This window comes from Balearica regulorum, chromosome 8 (assembly GCF_011004875.1).
Source record: "Balearica regulorum gibbericeps isolate bBalReg1 chromosome 8, bBalReg1.pri, whole genome shotgun sequence".
Lineage (NCBI taxonomy): Eukaryota > Metazoa > Chordata > Aves > Gruiformes > Gruidae > Balearica > Balearica regulorum.
This window is the reverse complement of record NC_046191.1, coordinates 11,494,389-11,518,499: the sequence shown is the minus strand read 5'-3', so window position 1 is coordinate 11,518,499 and position 24,111 is coordinate 11,494,389. Positions and strand designations below refer to the sequence as shown.

Here is a 24,111-nt window from a genome sequence, read left to right as displayed (position 1 = left end):
CAGTGAGATGTGGCACCGCGAGTGCTCACACGAGCGTGCCCTGCCCTGGGCGTGCACCAGCGTGTGCTGTCACCAGGGCAGAGCACAAGTGTGGCGTGAGGGGCCATGTCCGTGGGACAGATGAGGGGCTCGGCACAGCAAGGACCACCCCAAGGACACCCCCCCAAAAAAACCAAAACAAAACAAAAGAACCACCCCAAAACCAACCTGCCTGTGCAGTGGCAGCAACAGGCTCCCTGGATCTGCCGCGGCACGTCCCCGATCTCCAGCCTTCCCGTGCTCGACGGTGCGGAAACCGGCACCGAGCAGCGCGTTGGAGGGGGTGAGCTGCCCCTGGCCACCCAGCACCCTGTGGAGCGGTGGGGGGGGGGGGCATGAACCAGATCTGTGCCCCCGTCTCGGGCTCCCACTGCCTCCAGTGGGCAGCCCTGCACCGGCAAAGGGTCTGTCCCCTCCCTGCCTGCACCCTGGGCAGCTGGGCAAGGCCATAGGCTGAGAAATAAATCTTTTAAAATAAGCTTAAAAATATATATCTCTCTATAGATAGTTTCCCTTTGCAATAAATAAAGGTGGGGGTGCCTGCCCCAGGCCTTGCCCATGGCACCCCAGGGCACGGCTGGCTCACAGGCTGCCCCCTTATTGGGATGGGGGGGGCATCAGGGCACCCTGTTGGCGCACCCCAACTCATGGCCTGGGTCAGGGAGTCCCAGGAGGAGGTGACAGGGAGCAGGCAGTGACCCCGGGGAGGGGGGGGGAGCTGGCAGGGCACGAAGCTTGCCTTGCCAGCAGCTCCAGAAACAGAGGGAGGGGGTTAGTGCTTCCATTTCTGGGGGGGGGGGGGGGGGGGGGGGGGTGGGGGCAACAAGCCCGGGGCAGCCGGAACCCTGGGTGAGGGGACGTGGCACCATCAGCACAGCCCCGGGTGGGGGACATGCGGGCACGGCGTGGCCTGCACACAGCTTGCATAGAAGTGCCAGCCTGCCCTGCTGAGCCCCTTTGCAGGGGGTGCAGGGGAGCCGGTCCTCCTCAGCCGAGACTGGGGGGCATCACCGCTCCGGCAATTAGCAGCACGATGCGGGCGAGCCCGCTCTGCACCCTCCTGTGCCCACCGGGCGCTGGGGAGACGCTGTGCCCAGAAGTCGGCAACCTGCAAGGAGAGAGAATGGAGCAGGTCAGCCGGGTTCCTCCAAACGCACCCCACACCCCCATGCCACTGTGCACGAGCCCCGGGGTAGGGTGCCCGTGTCCCCAGGCTCACCTAACACCGTGCGCCTGCCCCACGGCGTCCCATGCTCTGCATCTCGAAGGTGTCAGGCACAGCAGTGCCACCGGCACTGGGCACACCAGGCTCCTCCAGGCAGTCCCGCTCACCGCTGGTGAAGCCCTCGGGGCCGAAGTTGGGGTAGGAGCCGGGCAGTGTAGGGTGCAGGGCCACCGTCACCGAAGCGGTGGCTGTGACGGTGGCGTAGCTGCCAACGGGACCCTGCAGGTGGGTGCTGTAGGTGGGCAGGGCTGCAGGGGGGGCTGGCCGGGTGCCCGGTGGACAGGGCTGCAGGTAATCTCGGGGTGGCACGGGGCACGGCTCCCCGAAGGGTAGGGGGGCTGTGGGCTGCGGGCCAGGAGCCTCCTTCTTTCCCTGGACTTCTGGGCTGTCCTTGTAGGGCTTCAGCACCTGGAGAGGGTTAAACAGCATGTGAGGGGCCCCAGCTACACTGAGAATCCCTCCGGGAACTCCGCCAGGGTCACAAGGGATCCATGAGCCCGTCCCCTGGCTCTATCCGTGACCCTCTCCCAGGGGATGCTGGGGAGCCAGCAATGCCACAGCAGGCAGAGACACTCACGGTGATGCGGGGGAAGCTGGGGTCCTTGCCAGCCTCCAGCAGGATGTGTGCCGGGGCAGGGGGCACGATGAAGGGTCCCCGGGGGCTGCCCTGCTCCACACCCTCTGCATAGTGCTCCATGTCCGAGGGGTCAGGGAATGCAGCGGGCCAGGCTGGGGCACGCCGGACATACAGCCCCCCGGGGCCCAGGCACAGGGGCACTGGCTCCGGAGGGGGCAGACGGGGGCCATTATCCACCGGGGATGCCTGGGGAGAGAGGGGACAGTGTCAGAGGGACCGGGGACATGCAGGGATGGAGGAGCAGGGGCTGACAGGGAGTACGGAGTGATGTGACAATGGGGCGAGGGCTGTGTGGGGTGAGGGAGATATGGGGTGAAGCAGGGATGGGGTGAAATGGGTCAGGGAGGGATGGGGGTAGTCCCATGCGGGGTGAGGCAGGAGTGGGGTCATGCAGGTATGGGGCACATTGGATATGGGGCAGAGAAAGGATGGGGTAAAGCAGGGATGGTACAGGGTGAGGGGTGGGCTGAGGTGGGTACAGGGTGAGATTGGGACTGGACAAGGCGAGAATGGGTATAGGGTGAAATGGAGACAGGGTGAGGGGCAATGGGGGATGAAGAGAGGTGGGTACGGGGTGGGGGAGGGACAGGGAGAAGCAGGACAGGGGTTTCATACCTCAGGGGGTGGCCCAATGACAGAGAGCAGGACGGGCAGCAGCACCAGCCCATTGAGCAGCCCCAGCAGCGTCAGGATGGTAAGCACTGCAAAGAAGTACCTGGGGGGGGCGCAGGCAGAGGGAGTAAGCGAGCATGGCCCCCGTGAACCCAGTCCCACCCCAAACATGGCTTTCCACACCACGCACCCCAGACCCCCATGTCTCCCCAGCCTCCACGCAAGATGGGGCGGGTGCCCCCAGCAAGACACATCCTCTCCAGCTGCCCCACATCCCCACCGCCAGCCAGGGGGGCTGCCATGCTCACCAGCCCCCATTGCCAAAGCTTTTGGGGAGCAGCAAGCAGCTGGTTTATCCCCCTCTAGTACTCACCTCATGATGAAGTCAAACTCAGAGCCAGCCAACATGAGGACTCCCAGGAGGGTGGAGATGGCACCGTCCATCACGGGGGCAAAGGTGTGCTCCAGTGCTGCGGCCGAGCGCACATTCCTGCTCCCCACAGCCGTCAGGAAGCCCTGCATGAAATGGGGATGTCATGTTGGACTCGTCCCCATGTGCCACTCATGATGTGGCCAAGGGGGTGAGGGTGCCAGGGAGTGGGAACTGGGGTGCCCCATGGCTGGGCAGGGGTCTGCCTGTGCTCACCAAAGCCACGTGGACGGTGAACTCCACACCGATGCCCACTGAGGCGATAAGGATGACCACGGGGATGGCGCTTAGCTTGATGCCCATAAGCCCCATGATGCCAAACAGCTCCACTGCCATCATGGCCAGGATGGAGACCTGGGGGACAATGAGGTCAGTAAGGGGTGGCTCTGACCAGCTGTCCCCTCTGTCCCTCTGCCTGGCATGCCTGATCCTACCCCTCCCTATAGGGCAGCCTCACCTCTTTGCCCCTTTTCCCTCTGTTTAGGGTGTCCCTCTGTCCCATCTATTGGCGGTGGCCCTCACCCTCCTCTGCATGGATGTCCCCAGACTCCTGTCCACTACACGTTCCCTTCGTAAGGTGTGTCCCTGATCCCTCCATATGGGTCCGCCACTCACTGTCACCTGCATACGTGTGTTCCCCTCACTCTCTTCTGCATGGATGTCCCCAGACTCCAGTCCTTTCCATATGTTCCCTTCATGAGTGATGTCCTCGATCCCTCCGCACAGGTGTCCCCCACCCACTGCCACCTCCATATGGGTGTCCGTTCCACCCAGGGTGCACCTGACTACCCCATTCCCATGAAGCAGGTACCAGCAGGATGGGAGCAGGGCTGGATGTCCCTGTCCCCATCCATCAGGAGGGCAGCACAGCCGGTCACCCCCCCATCCCCACGCATCGGGGTGTGTACTCACGATGATGCCGGCCGTCCAGGGGTTGAGCAGCAGCAAGGCGCAGACGAGGAAGGTGCAGGCCAGCAGGATGCTGATGGCCAGCAGGAACCAGTGGCGCAGGCCGATGTACTGCTCCCAGAAGAGGAAGGGGTAGCCGCTGGGGTAGCTCAGCACCCCGTGGCGCTGGGCAGCCTCCCGGCAGATGGCCCGCACACTCTCAATCGCCTCCACGAAGTCGGCCGTGCGACGCAGACCGCTCAGGTAGAAGGGGAACTGGGCGAACTCCAGCGGCTGGGCTGCTGGAACTGGGGAGGAGAGCACGGGTAGTCTGGGGGTACGGGCAGCACGGGAGTGCAGGCAGCACGGGGGCACCCCAGCCACACCAGCCAGAGGGCAGCTCAGGCAGCCCGATGCCTGGCTGGGTACCACGGGGCTGGGTACCACACGGGGAGCAGACTGGGGGCAAGGAGGAGGGGGTTTCTCTGCCGGCAGGACACTTGTGGGGTAGGGGGTGGCAGGGAGCAGGGGAATGCTTGTGGGGCAGAGGGAGAACAGAGTAGAGAGGCTTTTTTGGGGAGAGATGCTCGTGGTCTGGAGTCAGGGGGTGTTGCTGCAGCAGGAGCGCGAAGGGCAGGGGCAGTGCGCAGTGGGATGCTCAGGGTGTGGGGTGCAGGGGGACAAGCGTGGGGCATGGGGAAGCAGGGCAGTTTCTCTACCAGAGGATGTGGACACGACAAGGGATGTTGGGGGTTTCTCTTCAGGGGGATGCTTGTGGGGCAGAAAAGATGCAGGGAGTGGGGTCCTCTGCAGGGGGATGCCGGGGAGCAAGGGGGAGCCGCGGGGAGCCCACTGCGCTCACTCACTTCGCAGGTTCTCGCCCGTGGTGTCGTACTTGTCATGGATCCACTCGGGCGGTGGGGGGTAGAAGTTGGCCTGGGAGGCGGCGAAGCCCAGGGGGTCGTTGCTGGCCCACACCGTCAGGCAGATGTAGAAGGTGTCAGGGGGGATGATGCCGTTCTCATCCACCAGCCGCCGTGTGGTCAGCTACGAGGAGAGAGCACAAGCGGGCGTGAGCAGGGCAGCGGGCACAGCGCCGTCCCCAGCCCCGTCACTCCAGCCCCGTCCCCACACACCTGATTGAAGTTGAAGGGCTCCTTCTTGTTGCCAGTCTGGATCAGGAGCTTGTACGCCAGCGCCCCGTCCTCAGAGCCATTGCGGTAGCTGTCGTGGGTGATGCGCCCCGCTTGCCAGTCCCTGTCGAAGGTGGCCTGGAGCCCTGGGGACGCAGCACAAGAGGTGAGCATCCCTTGGGGCACGCCACCCTGCATGGCATCCCGTGCGCCCCTGGAAGCACAGTGCCAGCAGGGTGTCCATGCAGAAACCCCAGGGCTCAGCTGGGCATTGCTGGCACTTTGGGGGCACCATGGGACCACCCCCCTCAGGGTGCCACACGCCGGGGAAGGCATTCCTAGGCCAGTGGGGAGGGTGCAGGTTTGGGAGGGCATGGGGAAGAGGAATGTCTCTCACCTCGCAGCCAGTCCTGGAAGTAGTGGAGCCACATCTTGGGTAGGTCTTGGTTGCCCTCCCGCACCACGTACTTGACGGTGCTGAAGGCCTGGTGCAGGCTGAGCAGGGCGGCTTGGGCGCCCGGGTAATGGAAGCCACCCTTGGTGACGATGAACATGTTGTAGAAGGAGAAGTACTTGAACTGGGCCGAGATGAAGGCATGCGCCTTGGTGTCCCGCGGCACAATGTCCGTCAGGTAGAGCCCGTCGTGCACCATGGTGGTGCCGTAGAGGCTCAGCCCCAGAAGCGCCAGGAACAGCACCGCCACCACCGCCTGCGGGGACAGTGGGGGGTCAGTCAGGGTCCGTGCCACCCACCTGCCTCAGATGGCACCCCCGGGCTGTCCCCACCTCACCTTGGTCCGGGTCCGCAGGAGCAGCGGGGCGTACTTCTCCCGGGCAAAGTCGGCGAGGCTCCAGCGGCAGAAGGGCAGGGGGACGCACTCCCGGCCCCCCTTGGCCTCGTCCAGCTGGGCCAGCAGGTCCCGGGTGGAGCTGGATGGGGCGAAGACCTGCGAGCCCAGGGGGTCGGTGGGGGGCAGGAGGACGGCGGGCGAGGTGCACACCTGGGAGGTGGGCGGCAGGACGGTGACGACGTGGTGACCCGAGGGGTCGCACCGGGTGAACGCTTGCACCGTGGTGGTGATCTGGGTGCTGGTGGCCATGCTGGGGTGCCCGTAAGGGGACGGGTGGCAGGCATGGTTGTCGTTGGCGTCGGCGAGCTCCTGGGGTTGGATCTGGATGACCCGCGAGGAGCAAGGGCTGCAGGGATAGAGGAAAGGAGGAGAGAGGGAAGGAGGAGAAGATGTTGAGGGAGAGGAGCAGACCATGCTTCTGAGGAGGTACCCGTGCGTTCAGCCCCATCCCATCCAGCCCAGTGCCGGTACCTGTAGAGGCAGCAGAGGATGTCGAGCCGGTGTTTCTCCCGGCGGTGCAGGTCCAGGCTCAGGATGGCAGGGAAGACGAATAGCACCATGGCAAAGTTGAACACCACAACCACCGCAGCCTGTGGGCAGGGGACATGTCAGAGCCGGGTCCAGTCACCCCTTCCCGCACCCCCCAGAGAGGGACCCCAGCCAAACCTGGAGGGAGAAGGCGCGCAGGGCAGGGATGGGCACCAGGGCTGCCATGAAGAAGGCAATCATGTTGCTGACAGAGGTGAGAGCCACGCTGGTCCCGGTGCGCTTCAGGCACTCGCCTGTCCGCTCCTGCGGGGACAGAGGGAGGGGGTGATGAGAGGGGTCGCAAGGAGGCAGGAGGGGGACAGGGACCCCCTGGGCAGGGCTTGGCACTCACCTTGAAGGGGATGTGCTGGCTGGTCTCGGTGAAGGCGTGAGCCAAGAGGAACATGTCATCCACACCGATGCCGAGGGCCAGGAAGGGCAGGACCTGTCAGAGAGCAGCCGGCATCAGTGGGGGGGACATGGCCACCGCCCAGGAGGGGACCCAGCCACCCTGCAGCCCCCAGCATCCCACCAGCCCCGCGGTACCTGGCTCTTCCCCCGGCACATACCTGGGTGGTGGCTGCGTTGAAGGAGATGCCCAGCAGTGAGCAAAGCCCCAGGCCAGAGGCCACGGAGAGAGCCACAAGCAGGACCCCAGCCAGGCCCACGGCCCCTTGGGACTTGGAGCAGTCCCACCGCAGCATGGTGACGCAGGCATAGGCCAGCTGGAAGAGCACAGCGGGTTAGTGGGGATGGGGGGGGGGGTGACGGAGGGACAGCGGGGGACAGAGGGGGCACACGCACCATGAGGAGGTAGCCCCCAGCCACACGGATGGCGCTGACATCGGAGAAGGACTTCATGATGTCGTTGAGCGTGGTGGTGGAGAAAGCATGGACGCTCTGCGTGGCGTTGGGTGGGATGGAGTCCTGTGCCAGCTGCCGGAGGTGCACCCCGTTAGAGGAGTCAGGAGTCCCCCACTCCCCAATACACCCCCCCCCCCAGAGCCACCCAGGGTGTCAGCATCACCACTGAGGGTCCCTAGGGACCCACCGGACCACAAGAGAGTGGTGCCAGAACCCACGGCCACACGAAAACCTGGGCGCAGGGGGATGCCACTCACAGGCTCACCCCTGCCCAGCTCCCCATGGGGGCTGTTCCCAGTGCTCACCTCCACAAACTTCCTCTGCCAGGCCTCCAGGATGGCACCCGCCTTCTCCTCGCTCCAGCTGATGTCATGGATCTCATAGTCATCCTTGAAGTGCTCAAAGAGCTGCCGGGGGCTCATGAGGAGGAACATGGTCTGCAGGGCCTCGGCACTGGGGAACAGGCACGCACCTCGCTGGGACCGGCTGCAGCGCCCCAGGATGCAGGAATGGGTCCATCCCCCACCCCACAGCTCCCAGCCCCACTGCGCACACCCAGGAGAGGACCCAGGCATCCTGCCCCCCATCCCCCTCCTTGCTCTGAAGCACTGCCCCACTCACCAGCCCCATACACTCGCCAGCCTCACACACTCTCCCCAAACTGTCCCCGGGGGGGGTGAGTACTGCGGCTGGGCCCCTGCGCCATGCCTGGGCACACCCACACCGCAGCGGCTCTTACCGTAGCAGCTTGCCCTGGGAGTCTTTGGTTGTGCCACCTAAAATCAGCTCCTCCTGCCAGCGCATGAACTTCCTGGAGAAGCCGTGGCAGCCCCCAGAGAGCTCGGCCGGGATGTCGGGGCTCTGCGGGTGGAGGGGAGGTGTCAGGGATGCAGGACTGTGGGGCAGGCAGAAGAGCAGCAAGCCCCCACATCCCCTCCTGGTCCCCATGGGCTGTGACCCACCTGCTGGGTCTGCTTGTTGGGTGCACTGGGGGGGCACTGAGGGTCCCGGGGGTCCAGGCAGGGCCGCTCCATGTAAGCCTGCCCCACCTCTGCCTTATCCAGCAGCTCTTTGAAGCCTTCCAGGGACGTGAACTGCCCCAGCTCCTCCATCAGCTGCAGAGGGTCCAGGTTGCTCCACTGGATGTCTGGGCGGCCCCTGAGGAGAGAGAGAGGCACTGGGGTGATGGGGGACGCTGAAACCCACCGGCAGTACCACCACCACCCCATCCCAGGCGTGGGGCTGTGCCTGCGGGCCCCACGAGTGCCCTCAAAGGCAGGGTGTGAAGATGTAGAGGAGCAGCATCAGTACCCAGCGCATCCCCTAGCCCCTCCCAGGCACGTCTGCAGCATCCCCCGTGCCCCGCATGGCGCAGCGGGCCATGCCCCAAGTCAAGTAGCGTGCCTGATCCTGTTAGGCTGGGACAAAGCAAGGGGAGCCGGCCCCACCGCCTGGCCCCGCTTTGTGCGAGCAGTCAGGCCGATTACAGCCTGTGGGCTAACATCTTGATAGAGGGGAGCAGGCAGGCAAGGGCTCCCGGCATCTCCTCCAGCCCTTCCTGCTATTCGCCCCCAAGCTGGAGGTTTTGGGGCTCAGCAGAGGCTCTGGCGGCTCAGGATGGTGCTGGGAGCTAGGCGTAGGTCCTTGGAGGTCCAGCAGGACCCCTTGGGACTTGGGTACCTGGGAAAAGGGGCTTTTCCATTGCCTGCGGATGCTCTGCTCCCTCCATCCCAGCCCGGGGTGCAGGGGCCAGCTCCCAGCCTCACTCGGCTTCTTTTTTAAGACAGAAAGGACACACAAAAAGCCAATAACCCAGCCCAGAGCTCCAAAGAGGGGAAGAAAAAGCCCAGAGCAAGTGTGGGCTCTGGGGAGAAACGCAGCCTAATAATTCATGAAGGCTGGCTGGGCCGGAGCCGGCCGCTCAAGATTCCCACATACCAACTGGAGCTGCCGCTGCTTCCAAAGAGAGCCCCTTTTATCTGCTTTCGCTTGCTTCACTGAGCCAGGGCAAATCCTTTTGTCTTTCCATAGATTGCTGCTCTTTGTTCTCCCTGCTCCCGCCCCCCTCACCCCTCCACGTTAAAAAGGGGGACAAGTCCCCATGGGCTGGCCGGTGCTCAGCCGGGGTGTCCGCTTGGGCACCCGGCTCACCCGGCTGCAAGGAGAGACGGGTCCCACCACTGCTGCAGGTGCCACCCTGCCAGCCACGTACCCCAGCGCCAGGATGCTGCCCACCCCGGCGACCAATGCCACCAACATCCCACTTGGCATGGCCACCCCAGTCCCACTCGCTCCCGCTCCCAGCTGCTCCCCAAGCTGGGATGGGGAGAATCTGAGGTTTTGGGGGTCTAAAGCCGGTCCCCCAGTCCTGGCTGGGGATGCTGCGGCCCCTTCCCCCTCCTCCTGTCCGGCAGCAGCCTGAATAAGGCCACTATTTCATGTGTTTGGCAAGGGGCAGCTTTCAGAGCAGCATTAGCATGAGAAAGCGCGGGGCTGCGTTTGCTGACAATGCACAAGCCGCCCCGGCTCTCCCGGACAAACACACACGTAAACAGAAGGAATGTGGGGGGGGGGCTCCCTCCACCCAGCCCAGGGTCCCCAGCCCCACCACCGCGGTGCAGGGAGCTAGCCGGGAGTCACCCGCCACCCACCCCGGGGACTCTGCGTCCTCTGTGTCCCTGGGCACAGCTCAGGAGTATGGGTGCCTCCTCACCATCATGGCACCCACAAAGTGCTGGAGGGGGGGAGCAGACCCCCGGGACCTGTGTGTGGCACAGCCTCTGTCCCCACGTCCCCATCCCTGGCTGGTGTGAGGGCATGCAGGGATGGGCAGCTCCTGCCCGTGGGCCGCAGCGCCCACCAGCTCTGCTGGTGTCACCGAGGCCAGGGACTTGTCCCCGGGGTGCTGACCCAATAGGACAAGCAATGGTGGTGGGACCATCCTGAGGCCAAATGGGACAAGCAGCAGCTCCGAGGGATCAGGGCAGCAGGGCCAGGCTGAAAGAGGAGGACAAGCACAGCCCCTCGGCAGCCCCCGCACCCCCTTCTCCCACCCTCCCCCCCGTGCCCCAGGAGAGCCCCTCGCACTCACGGGAGGTAGGCTGAGCCTCCCTGCAGCTTGGCACCTTCCCAGAAGCAATCCAGTGGTGTCAGGATCACGCAGGGGAACAGCTTCTCTATCATCTGCGGGAGGAGGAGATGTGAGGGGTCAGCAAGGATGGATCAGCCCCCCGCCCCCGCTCCCCTCCCAGTCCTGCTGGGCTGTCCCAACCTGCACCCTCCTGTGTGGAGCTGGTGGCACCTTAGCGGCAGCTGAGGCTGGCAAGTCTCACCCCTGCCCATTTCTTGGGGGACTGATCCCTGGGGGGGATCCCCATGGGCCACGCTGTGCCCAGCACTCACCCTCTCAATCATGCCATTCTCAATGATGGGGACGCCCGACTTGTAGCAGATCTTGTTCAAATCCCACGATCTGGAAAGGCAAAAGGAGGAGCTGAGGATGGGCATCATCCCGTAGGGGACACAGCAAGGGTGGGAGGACACGCAGGATGCAGCAGGGATCCCCTTTCCCCCATCCAGAGCCGGACTCACTTTCCGTACAGCGAGACTTGGACTTTGCTGGCGGCCAGGGCCGCCTCGAGGTGGAGCTGCAGGGCCTCCTGCGTCAGGATGTTCTCCCCATCCTGCTTTGGGGTCTGGATCAACATTTGGGAGGTGTAGATGGACTCCTCACCCAGCTTCTCCTTGGTGTAGCGTAGCTCCTGGCTCACCCGGCTGCCCGCTGCAGAGAGGACCGTGATGTGCCCTGTCAGTGCCCATCCCCAACCGCTGCATCCTCTGGGTGCTCACACCCAGGGGACCTGAGCAGGCAGCACCCCAGCCCACACCAGACCAGGCATCCCCCTTCCAACCGACACAGAGTGGCTCACTGACTTTGTATTCCCTGGAAAATCCCCACGGACAGACAGCTGGTGAAGCCGATGGGACGCATTCTGACCGCTCTCACTCACGTGCTGTGGTGGGTGCTACAGATACCCAGTGCGACCAGTCCCCAACACAGCAAGTAAAACTGGGGATACCCCACCCCATCCCTGCCTGGCTGCTCCCTGGCACCCTAAGGCAGGCAGCGTTTTGGCCAGAGGTTCAGTGTAGGGAGAAGCAGGCACCCCCAAGTCCCTGCAGATGCAGGCTGCCCCAGGAGGGGTTTGGGGACCGGGGAGGGACATGGCGCTGGGGAGTTCCGCAGGAACCCCTCTTGCCCCCACTGAGGCTCCAAGATCTGTCTCCCAACAGCAGTGGGAGAGCTCCGAGCATGACAGGACAGAGGTTTCTGGGAGGAGCCAGTGACTTCATTTGCAGAAGAGACATCACCCCCCTGCCAGCGCAACCAGGACTGCGATCAAACCCTGAGTGGCCTTTTGCATGGTGGAGCACCGTCCCAGGGACAGCCATCCCCTTTCCCATCAAACGAGGGGCTCCCATCCCTCCTGGCACAGTGAAGGAGGAACTCCCCAGTCCGCAGGCTGAGCCTGAGACCCCCAAGCGCACCACCCAGCCTCTCTACTCCCGGAGCCCTGCCCGGGGCAGGGAGGGGGGATACTGCACGTAGCCCCCCCTCGCCAGTGCCAGCCACCAGGGATGCCCCAGGGTGCCCAGCCTTGGGTGCATCCCAAAGCAGCGCTGCTGGCAGGGGGGAGGTCGGCTCTTACCCAGCCCCGGGTGCCGGGGAAGGGGGGGGGGGGGTGTCAGGATTCATCCGCGCTGGGACGCTCCCTCAGCAAGAGGCGGGACCCCGGCGGGCCTGGCCCCCCGCCAGCGCCAAGGAGGCCGGAGCGAGACCGCAAATAGGGAGCAGAATCTTCCCTTTTAATGACTTATTATATGGGTTGGTGTTTTTTGGTTTGGGGTTTTTTTTTTTGGTGTCGTCCCCCCCCCCCCGCTTTTTGGGAACGGGGAGGGGGAAGCGTCTTTATTGTTCCTGGCTGGGCCGGGGAGCAGCTGGTGTCCATCAGATGCCAGTTGGGATGGAGGTTGTGCCAGGGCAGGGGAGGGGGGGGGACACGGCCGCGGCCTTTGTGCGTGTGTCAGAGGGGACGGCAGCGCCCGGGGCGAGGGGACGAAGACACGGGACACGGACACACACCCACCCCCACCCGTCCCCTCCCCGGCAGGCTGGGAGGTCGGGCAGGAGGTGCGCCGAGCTGCTCTGATTTCAGCCGCGCCACCCACGCCGAACCCGGGCGGGCGGTGGGACACGGCGATGGCCGGGGGGGGGGGGGGGGGGGGGGGGGGGGCCAGCATCGCCGCCACTCCCGGGGGAACGCGTCCTGCTGCGCCCCGCGGGCATCTCCGCCCAGCACGGCCGCGGGAGGAGCCGCACATCTGCAAGAGTGGAACGGGGGGGGGGGGGGGGGGTGAGCCCCCCAAAAAATTAAAGAAAAAAAAGAAGATAAAAAGCCGTCCCTTGTAATTAGTGTTAATTTGGAACAGGGCACTGCGAGCCGTCAGCAAGCTTCAAAGGCCGTGAGGAAGCCTCAAATTCCAACACCCTAATTAACCAAAGAGCAACATGAAAAGACAAGGCAGCGCACCCAGGGCTGCCAAGGACACTTCAAACGGGCGCGCGCCCGCCGGCCGGCCCGGGCCCGGGGTGAGACGCCCCGCGCCGCACGCAGCCCCCCGACACCAACAATGAGCACGTTAATGAGGAACTGTATGTAAATTCTTCTTTTTTTTTTTTTTTTTTTTAATTCCAATTAACAAAGGGAGCCCTTGGCTTTTTCATGCAAAGGGCCCTCTGGTTCCAATCAGGCGCCCCGGTCCTGCTTATTAACAGCCCGCTCTGCTCCCCAGCGGGGGTTGGCTTCACCCCCCCGGACCCCCAGGCTGAGCAAAGTGACCCCAACGCCCCTAAAAACCCCACAGCGGGGCCTGGGGGCAGGACGGTCCCCGGAGGCAGCCGTGCCTTGTGCGAGCATCTTCCCCAGGACGGGCACTGCTTCTGGGTACCACTGGCTGGGGGGTGCAGGCACGCAGCAGTGGGGGATGGGACCCCGTGCCCACCCGCACCCCAAACACCCGGGGCACAGAGCAGTCTCGCACTGTGCCCAAGGAGAGGGGGGGAGGGGGGGCATGGGGGACGGGGAGGGGACAGGGTCCCCGGCAGCGAGGGTGGCTGCGTGTGCAGCTGCCTCCCGCCCGCGGGCCACGCCGGGGGAGCCCTCCCCGTAATTACAGCATCCGCCGCAAAATTACAGAGCAGGGCGGGAGCCTCCCTGCCCCTTTCCCGGCCACCCTGCCTGAGCTGTCCCACCACCACCGTTCCCCAAACCCTTCTGGCACAGGACCCACAGCCACAGGGCTGCAGCCAACCCACCCTTGCCCAGTGGGACCGGCTTGTGCCCTCGGGCTGCCCCAGTGGGTGCCAGCCCCCCCCCACACCCTCCAGCCATGGGCAGCCCCAGGCTGGGGCAGGAAAGGGGTTGCTCCTGCTCCCAGCCAGGAGAGAGCCCCTGCCCTAGAAGGGGTCTCACCCAACCTTACCCCACATGTCCCAGGGGCTGCCAGCATCCCCCAGACTCAGCTCGGATGGTTCGGGGTCAGAGGAGCCCATGCCAGGTCCTGCTGCTCCTGGCACAGCTGCAAGCCCCCCCCCACCACAGGGCTTACCCCCCCCCCACAGCCACCCTACCTGGCACGACAGCAAGGGGACATCCTGGCACGCTTACCCAGCGCAGCAGGTGGGCAAACCCCACAGGAACCCTGTCCCCAAGAGCCCACGGGTGGGGGGCAGTGGGCTGAGTGTGCCAGGGCAGTGTGCCCAGGTGGCACTGGGAGGGCAGTGGGTCGGGGCAGGCTGCCAGCCCCACACCAAACCCTGTCTGTCTGGCAAGGGCAAAGGGGCCAGAGGTGAGGGAGGGTCATGGGAGGTGCTGGGGGCTGTGGAGACACACCAGCGTCCCCCTCCAGGAGAAGCATGCTGCTGCAAGGACCACTGTGTACTCCCAGGGTGGGTGGAGGCTGTGGTTAACAGCAGTGCCACTGCTCTGCAGACGGGACGTGGGCACTGGCAGCAGCTGCCACCACCACTTGGGTGACACAAGTGGGACAGGGTGGCAGGGAGGGAGCACGCCTGGGTATACATCCTTGGCTGGCCTCCAAAAGTCAGGCCCTGTCCTCCTGCCTGGTGTAATGGGGCTATGGGATGTGGTGACAATTGTGGCGAGTCCCACATTCAGCTGGTGCACAGGGGAGCAGCACAGCTAAGAGCTGCAGGCAGTAAGGGGGAAATCCCCTGGGGAGCAGCCCCCTTTCCATAGCACAACCCAATGCCAGGGCTAGAAACTCTCACTCAAGTCCACAGCTGGGAGGGGGAACAAGGTCATGCTGAGATCCCCTGGGCAGAAGCCATCTGCCATGGGGAACCCCCTCTCTGCAGCATCCCCCCCTCCCACTGCAGCAAGGGGCACCCACAGGCGCCAACACTGGACTGGAGCCATCCCACATCCCAGACCGAGTGCATCCCACTGGCAGATATGCCCACCCCTCAGTGATTAAAGCCCCCAGGGGCATCGGAGAGATGTCAGCACCTTCCTGCATCCCATGCACCATCCCGAGGCACCGCCCTGAGCATCCCTTGGCCGACCGCTTCCCCGTGCCGAGCAGCGTGCAAGCCAGAGGCCACCTTCAAAGTGTTGTGGGGCGGATTAGCTGGATTAGGGAGGCAGTGAAAGAACCCATGCTGCTCCGGAGGAAGTCTCGCCCAGGGCACGCTGAAAGAGCCATTTTTACCTGTCCCGGCCGCTACCGCCGGCCTCGCCAAAAGCCCTGCGGCCCCGTCCTGTCAAAACACGTCCTCCCGGCCCCATTCACCCCACAGTGTGGCCGGCCCAGGGGAAGGGGGGGGTAGGTGGGTGGCAGATGGGTGTCCCCAGCAGTGCGGAGGGATGAACGAGGGCTTGCTGCTGCCCTGGTACCTCTGATCAGACCCAGCCCCGCCAAAGTGGCTCCCACCACCCAGCTAAGTTAAGAGGGGAGACAGAAGAGGGGGATGCCTTCAAAAAGCCAGCAGTGGAGGGGCTGAAAGGGCCCATTTGGGGCCAGCTCCCCAGCCGTCGGCCTTGGCCAAACCCTTTTGTTTAATGGCGAAGCTAAATTAATGTCTTTATTACCCCAAATCGTGGGGCGGCGGTTCCCAGCGTGGGGAGGGGGGTCAGCTGGGAGCTCGCACCGCCCTGGCCGGCACCAAGGGGACAGCACGACCCCCGAAAAAGAGGGGGGGAAAAAAAAGGGGGAGAGGGGATTCAGTTGGGAACTATTCACGGCTAAGACTCCTGTCAGCATTGACATAAATTTCCACTGGTGTTGGCATTTAGGCATTTGCCATTTCCATATGTATAGGGCTGCCTGTACTAATTATGCTAATCACCCCCTCTGTTGGCTGCTGTGAAAAATGGCCACATTAGGCACTCCACTGCTTGCTAATGTCACTTAATGTGTGGTTGAAACATACATTCATCCCCCTCTGAATGGTGAAATTTTTCCACATTGCTGGCTTCATTCAGGCAAGAAATGAATTTTTTGAACTCGGACCACTTTTCCAGGCCTGAGGGAGAGGCAGATAATAAAACCCTCTTCTCGGGCCCTGGCGCTGCCCCCTCCCAGTCACCAAATAGCATTTAAAACGCAAAAAAGAGCCCCCTCCCTAAGTCCATGGATATGTCTAAGTTTAAAAAAAAAAACCTCAAACCAAAAAAACCAAAACATTACTTTCTAGGAAACAAAAAAATATGTGAGTCAAAAAGCAAAGCAAAATGGATAGGAACAGATAAGCCACAGCCATCTGTAAAGAGTCACCCAATCTTTTTGGGTTAATTAGCAAAATTTTCCAGCCCAAAAAAGCTGACCGAGCTGTCAAGGAAGGGAAAAGGAAAAGCAAGAGGTTTCACGCTTGCCTCCCAAAGATAAATAAAGGTGAACTGCCTGCGCCCCATCTTTGGGTGGGCGGGGGCTGCTGGGTGAGCCCCCCCCCCCCAAGAAGAAAAGTCCTTTCAGAGCCAGCTGGGGCTGCGAGGGAGAAGGTGCATTGAGGCAGAGGGCAGAGCCAGGCAGGTTTTTGGGATACCAGAGACCACAGCACCCCATGGCAGCAACACCCCAGCTGCACCTCGCTCCTCCAGGCCCCTGAGGATGGGGGCACAGGGTCCCCAAGGATGCCCAGACCCTGCATACAGAGAGGACTGCAGGGTCCCAAAGGATAAGTCCCACCAGGATGGGCAGGAGGGTCCCCAGGGCAGTACTGGGGAACCCAGGCTGCCCCTTCCCTCCTCATGGGGCAATACCTGTGTCACTGCACGCCGAGAAGAGCAGAGACCTTGTCCCCACAGGATGCCCGTCTGGGGACAGAGTGAGGACGTGGCAGCCTGGGAGCCGCCCTTCAGGCGCGAGGCTGGCTGAGGCCAGATCCCGGCAGGCGTCTCGCTGCCCTGGCCACAGGGACAAGCTGCCATCAGAGCCCCCCATGCTGTCAGCACCAGCCCCTTGCAGCCCCCCAGACTTCACCCGCTCCTTTCTCAGATCCTGTGCCAACATCTCACCCAACAAAACCCACCTGCTGGCAGCAACAAGACCACCCACCTCTCCCCATGCCCACCCAGGAATGGCCACAGCATCCCATTCCCCCACCACAGCTGCTGCCCCTCACTCCCCCATGGGTCCCACCACGCACAGTGGGGACAGGGGGTGGGAAGAGGGGCCACATGGACAGTCTCCCCAGGGCAGAGGCAGGGTGGGGAGGATGTTCAATCCCCATCCTTGGCTTTCCCACCCTCAATACCCCTCTTTCTGCAAAGAGAGGGCCAGACAGGGTCCTCTCTCCCGCTTGCCCCTGGAGACCCCAGGCTGCACCCCAGCCCTGCCCTGGGTGCTGGGGAAGGGACACCTGTGCCAAGTCCTGTTGCAGAGGACAAGGAAGGACAAAAGCTCTTGCCAAGGGGGTTGGGGGTGTCTTGGCTTCATGCCCCAACCTGGGAACAAGGCAGTAAATTCCCCTCACCCCCACACCACACATCCCATTTCATCCCACTGGCACATGCGGGGTGTCCCTGACCCCTCCAGGAAAGGGACAGGGTCTTCTCCGGGGAGACTTGGCAGCTCTTTGAGAGCGCGACGGCTGCGCGGGGCGCTCGGCTGTTCCAGTTAGAAATTAACCCGGCCTTCCTTTGAACCAGCCCTTGGCGCTATAAATCAGGCAGACCCATTCACCACCCAGGGCTCTGCCTGCCCGGAGCTCACCGCCCCGGCCCCTCGGCCCTGCAGACGCCCTGGGAGAGCCGGGAACAGCTGCCAGGTGTCCAGAGGTAACTCAACACTCGCCGCTAGCCAGGATTTCAAAGCCTCCAAGTGGCTAATTGCTTCAGAGGAGCCTAATTGAACATTTCCACAGTCGAGTCCAATTTATGGGGTGACACAGCCTCCCTCCATCTCCCAAACAGGGATGCAGGTCAGGCGTAACCCCAGAACACCACAAGCAACCCCAGCCAGCCCGCGGGGCTGAGGACACCCCCTGAACTGGGACAGGGGACCTTGCACTTTCCCACGGTAGCTGGGGACTTGCCACCAGCACGGCCCCAGCACTGACCCCAGCCATGGGGCCAAAGCAGGGCTGCCCACTCTATTCCCCTGGAGAGGGGTGGGGGAAAGACACAGAGAGCAGCAGAGTGCCCCCGTGGGAAGCAGCTCCCTTCCCTCCCCTGCCCACCAGGTCCCCAGCTCCCAGAGGGCTGAGCTCAGCCCGTAGCAGGGACAGCCCAGCATGGGGTCACGCTCTGCTCCTGTGGGGTTGGGACCTCAGCTGGGTGAGGTGGTCTGGGTTGGAGCATCACTAATGCACGTCCGTCAGCCTGGCTAGGCAGAGGCAGGTGATCAGGTACAGACCAGCTTCAGGGGGTCATCAGAGGCTTCCTGGAACCCTCGGCCACGCTGCCTCTGAGCTGGGAGAATCAGCCAGGACCTACCAGTCCAAGATGATGGGATCAGGACTCCCCACACACATACCCTGCCCCTTAAACACCCCATGGCGCTGCCTCAGGGCTGGGACGGACCATGTTCCTGCAAACATCTCCCCAGATATATGCAGATAGGGCAGGAGCCGGGGTCCTCCCAGCACCTTGGGGATCCCAAGGCTTTAGGGACAGGCTGATGGGGGCACCCAGATTTGCCAGCCCAGCGGGGAGGGCTGCACTGCCTTGACCCGGTATGGCAGTACCAGGCTTGCTGCAGAAGGACACACACACAGCAGCCACCCTGTCACACACCCAAGGACAGGAGAAAGCAGTGGGTGGGAGAATCCAGAAGCAGCTTAAAGGACTCAGGATTCAACCACAGCCTGGGAAACCACATCCTGCTCCCCAGGTCCTCCTGTCCCCCAGTAATGCACATCCCCACACCAGGATGGGGTCTAGAGATCAGGGAGGGCTAAGTACACCCAAGAACACCAGGGGATGCTTTGATCTTGCCAGAAAGTCGAGAAGCAGAGGCCAGCAGAGAGGCAAGGACCCATGGATGGTTACAGGGAAAGGAGGCAGTCCCATAGCCAATACACAAAACTGAAAGAGCCGCAGCAAACTTTCCACGTCCTGACCCATGCATGCCCATCAGGGACCTGCAGGACTAAAGCCACCCCAGTCACATCATCCTTGGCGGTCGCAGGTAGCGCCAACGCCTGAGGACAGCCTTCCTGAGCATGCTGGGGCCCTGCCACGCAAGCACAGAGGGGTCTGCTCCAAGTACATGCTCTCAGGGGAAGAGCCCTTTCAGGAAGGCCAAGGGGGGGTGGGGGGGGCAGTGCCAAGCAGCACCCCACAGAGCATCACCAGCACTGCTCACCATCCCCACCCCGGAGCAGGGGCTGTGTGCAGACCCCAGTGCACCCATCACCCAGGAAGGGGCAGGACACCCCAGGTCAGCCATGTTTCACTGTGGGGTTAAAAAAACAAACACACCAAACCACAAACGAGCTCCCAACATCAAAGAAGATGCCCTGGCCACAGGAGAGAGCCAGTTCCTCAGAGAGGCCCCCAGCACCCATGTCACAGCCATACCCAAGTGTGTGGGAAATATCCCCCAACAGCAGCCACAGTCCCTCCTGGCCATACCCACACAAGTAGGGAAGCATGGTGGGGTGCAGAGCATGTGTGCAAGAAAAAAAACCCAGGTCTCTGGGCACTTCCAGCCATCCCCAGGCTTGGCCCCTTCCCCATCCCACTCTCCACCCTGATGCGCCACAAGTCCTGTCCCCCCAACAGGAACAGCCACTTCCCTGGCTCCGGCCACAGTTGCACAAAATGCCAACTCCTTACAACCCCAAAAGCACAATAAAAGTCCAATGGAGCCGGAGCCACAACCCAGAGCAAGGGAACCACAGAGGGAGCGTGTCCCTCCTCCAGCAGCCACCGCTTAGGCGCCAACTGGACCGGGAGGTATCACTGGATCTCTCTGCTACGTGTTGCAAAGGAAAGGGGTGATGGAGACGAGATCTGGGGGAGGGGGGGGGACGACACAACAAACACCCCTCGGATGTGGGGAGCAGGTGGGAGAACCAGGCATTCCTGGGCAGGGGTGCATGCGTGCATCTGTGTGCGAGCAGCGAGGGAGCACAGGGCTTTTTTTTTTTTTTTAAATAAAAAAAAGGGGGTGGGAGAGCAAAGTTGCTTCTATTGTTGAACCAAATCCAAGAGTAGCTGAGGACCACACAGGGAGCGGGGCGTGGGGGAGGAGGCAGCGCTCCCGCACAAAGATGGCTGACACCCCTCCGCTGAGCAACATCTGCCCCTGCACAGCACCCTGCCGGGGACCCCAGGCTGGGCGACCCCCCCCCGGCTAGGCCCTGGCAGGGAAGGGGGGGTGTGATGCGGGGTGCTGCCCTCCCCCCCCCTCCGGAACCCCCAAAGCAGGAGGGAGATGCAGGGAAAGCAAATACCAGCACCGGGGAGCCGAGCAGAGCTGCAGGGAGAGCGGAGAGAAAATCCACGCTGAAGTTATTAATAACAAAGGAGGGGGATCAGCCACTTCCACTCGGAAACGGGGATTTGCTCCCGCCTGACCCTGCCTGCTCCTCCGTCCCCGCCGGGCAGGGGTCCTGAGCCGGGACCGGCAGCCCCGCGGCGCTGACTCTGCCCCGGTACGGGGCTGCGACGGCTCCCGGGGGCTCTTCCCGCGGGGAAAGAGCCCGGCGGCGGGAGAGCGGCACCGCGGGAAGGGAGTACCCACGCGTGGGGACACGCGCGCTCAGCCGGCGCCAAACACCGTCCCCACCGCGTGCGTCCGCTCGTGCGGGGACGCGACCGCACCTCCGCGCGGAGACCCTCGCCGGGACACGCGTGGGGGTCCCTTTGCGACTCAGCACCACGCACCCCGCGCAAGACACAGCCCGAGCGGCCGCGCAGACGGGACCTCCGCTCGCGGGCACCCACGGCCCCGTCCTCCGCGGTCCCGCACGCAGGAACCCCGGCGGCATCCTCCTCCCACCCCGCTCCCGCGCTGTCACCTGCCTCCGGGCCAGCCCCGCACCTCCGCGCCCCGCGGGGGAACAAAGCCGCGGCCGGGAGCGGGACCGTTCCCACGGGCGACTGAACCCGTGGGGCCGCGCTTACCTTCCACCCAGAGGTGCTCGATGTCGGTCTCGATGGAGGCCACCCGCAGCCCCACGGCCAACGCCCCGAACACCAGCAGCCCCACGAAGAGCACCTTCCCGCAGTGCCGCTGGATCCGGCAGCCCAGGGCGAAGAGCAGCGCCTGAAAGCGGGCCCGCAACCACAGCGGGGCCCTCTGGCCCACGGCCCTGCCCTGTGGAGAGGGCGAAGATCAGGCTGGGAGCGAATAAGGGGAGCCCCTGCCCGGGGGGGGAGGATCCCGCAGCGGGGCAGGATGCCCACGGCGGCCACGCTCCGTGAGCCGCGGAGCGGGGCCGGGACCCCTCCGGCACCCGCGATGCCGGCGGTCCCCAGCCGGGCAGAGCGCGGCTCCCCGAGCCGGGGGACACGGGGGTACCCCCACCCGCTGCCGCGCTTCCTCCCCCCCCCGGGCTCCTCCGCCGTCCCTCCGCGCAGCCCGATCCCCCCCCCCGGCCCGGAGTCCCCCGCGGGATCGGGCGATGCTCGCCCCTTACCTCGGGCAGCGGCTTGCGGTGGGCGGCGCGGAGCGGCGGCGGCGCGGAGCGGGGGGGCTCGGCCGGCATGGCGGGGCGACTGGCGGGGCTGGGCACCCCCCGTTATGTGGGGCCGAGCGCGGCGGCCCCCATGCGCGCGGCGGGGCCGGTGGTGCCGGTAGCGGGGCCGGTGCGGAGGGCTGTGTGCCGCCGGCCGCCCGCCGCGCCTCTAAAGGGGAGGCGGGGGCGGGGGGCGCCGGGGCCGCGCCGCCGCCGCCGCTCCCATTGGCCGCCGCCGCCGCGGCAGCGCCCATCGCCGCTGCTAGGCAACGGCGCGCCCGCCGCCGGCGGCCACACACGGCGGCTTCCCCCCCCCCCCCTTCCCCGTCCGCCCGCCCGCCCCCCCGCCCCGCACGGCCCGGCCCGGCCCCACCGCGGGGGGGAGCGCGGCGGCGGCGGCACCGGGGGCGGCCCGGTCCGGCCCGCCCCGCCCGCGGGCAACGGCACCACCCCCCCCGCGCCCGGGGCTGCCCCCCTTACCTCCCGCCCCGGGACCGGCAGCCCCCCCCCCCAGACGCCCCCAGGGCTGGGCAGGTCCCCCTCCTCAGCCGTAGAGCAGGGGCGGGCACCCCCCCACTGTCACTCCCGGGGGTGGGCATCCCCCGCAGCAAACCCCAAGGGATAGGCACCCCCCGTACAAACCCTATCTGCAGGGCATCCCCCCCACAGCCACCACCGAGGATGGGCATCGCCCTGTAACCGCCCCCCCTAACGGTAGGCAGCCCCCCCCCCCCCGTAGCTATCGCCCAAGGATAGCCAACACCCCACACCAGGGCATCCCCTCATAGTTACCCCCAGGAATGGACATCCTTCTCCCACAGCTACCCCGCAAGGGTAGGCAGCCCCCTGGAGCTGCCCCACAGGATGGGCACCCCTCTCGAGGACATCCCCAGGGCAGGCTGTGCCCCCACAGCCTCTCCCGAGGATGGGCATCCCCCATAGCTGTCCTCCTTGGTCCGGGCATTCCCCTCATGCCCGCCCCCAGTGCCGGGCAGACCCCCGATAGCCACCCAAAGGGTCAGGTATCTGCTCCAGGGCCAGGCATCTCCTCATACCACTTCCCAAGGGATAGGCAGCCCTCCTAAGGGCTGGATAACCCCCTATGCCCATCCCCAAGGGCTGGGCAGCCCCCTCCATAGCCACCTCAAGGGACAGGCAGCCCCCTCCCAGAGTCCACGCACCTTCCCTTTAGCCACCCCACGGGATGGGCATCCCCCCTTCTGGGGCCTGATGTCCTCCAACAAAGGACAGGTATCCCCCCAATGCCTTTTCCCAAGAATAAACCATCCTCCTCCCCCAAGACCAGGGTGTCCCCCCACCCCCAGTGCTCGTTGCCCTCCCCAGGGGCCAGATATTCCTCTAGCGCCATGGTGGGGGGCAGAGAGACACCTCGCTCTTTGGGTGTGCCCACAAGTGCTACCCCATCCCCTGCCCTGGGGAGTCAAGCTCAACACCCCAAGGCTGGAGGCAGGGGGGCACAGAAACGCCATCCACAGGGCAGGGGGCTGGCAAGGGGGGCAGGGACAAATGCCACCAATAACTTGTGGGGTAATTAGGACTATTTCTCTGCTCATTTCACACCTTTCTCGGGTCTTTATTGGACAGATCTGGTGCTGCTCCCACTGGGAACGGTGCCCTGCGGAGCTGCTAAGAGCACCCAGGGGTGTCATGAAGCAGCACCCACCCCACATGTATCCCCCACCCCAGTCCCCTGGAGCAATGATGGTGATGCTCATCCTGGTGTCTCCGTACTGGCCAAAAATGGGGGAATCCCCAAGAAATAACCTGAGTTCCTCGGGCAGCTCCACCGTGCCAGCCCGACTGCTAATACCGAGTTCTCCTGGGCCTTAGCGGCACGTAAAGGGTTTCTCCCTCGTCCGGCGATAGGCCTGTAGCATCTGGCGTGTCCCCAAATACAGAAGGGAAACGGCTATTCAGCACTTCTGCTGCCTGATCGCTATTAACAGCTCCACCATTCCTCTTCCTCGGTGGACCAGCACTACCGCTGGGCAGCTGCTGCTTTTTATAAACTTAATTTTAAAAAACTAAGTTCTCCTCCTCCTCTCCAGCACTGCTGGTTCCCCCGGTTCTTCATCCACTTCCTATCAGTTACCATTGGTTTCCACCTGGGGCTCTCCTGCTGGTACCCTGCAGACAGGGAAACGGCATCAAACGTCCTTGGAAAAGTTGTGGGATGGTCAATCAAGATCCACTCGGAGTCTGCCAGGGCCCGGGGCTGAGCTGGATTTGCCCCATCCCGGAGCACCGAGGGTTCCCCTGGGATCTGGGCTACTGGTGATGCAGAACTGGCTTCCCCGACTCCATCCTGGCTCACCCACACTGGCACCGGGCTCCTGCACTGCACGAGCACCACGCAGGACTGGCTGTGGCAGGATCGTCCTTGGCACCCCTGCCTGCTCTGTGCCATGCATCCCTGTCCCGCTGCCCACTCGCTGCCTCTGTGGTCCCCAGGGACCAGCTGCCCCCCCAGGATACGCATGGCCCTGGCAGCGGTTGGCACCATCACGGCATGGTGACTCGTGCCCCAAGCGAGAGGGCCTGGGGCTTGGCAGGAGGGGGGCTGATTTTGGGGATCCCAAGCTTTGCAGGAGCAGTGACAACTTCAGTGACAGGGCCAGATCCTGCCACACCAAGGGGGATTGAAAACCCAACTGGAAAATGCCTGTGGGCAGGACGG

The 24,111-nt window shown here is 64.1% G+C and overlaps 1 protein-coding gene across 1 annotated transcript; it reads right to left on the bottom strand.

The window, feature by feature from the left end:
* Positions 1-211: 211 nt before the first annotated feature.
* Positions 212-21,667, bottom strand: PTCH2 (patched 2). The gene is given in 27 exon segments (XM_075759568.1): positions 212-1,147; positions 1,259-1,672; positions 1,842-2,087; positions 2,517-2,616; positions 2,887-3,029; positions 3,160-3,297; positions 3,856-4,139; positions 4,698-4,878; positions 4,968-5,110; positions 5,362-5,674; positions 5,756-6,161; positions 6,287-6,405; positions 6,482-6,607; positions 6,696-6,788; positions 6,913-7,068; positions 7,148-7,279; positions 7,513-7,660; positions 7,947-8,068; positions 8,170-8,365; positions 10,299-10,390; positions 10,610-10,679; positions 10,799-10,988; positions 20,860-21,052; positions 21,375-21,473; positions 21,475-21,530; positions 21,533-21,595; positions 21,598-21,667. Coding segments are annotated over 26 exon segments (4,293 nt in total). The 3' UTR covers positions 212-1,147.
* Between the last annotated feature and the right edge of the window lie 2,444 nt (positions 21,668-24,111).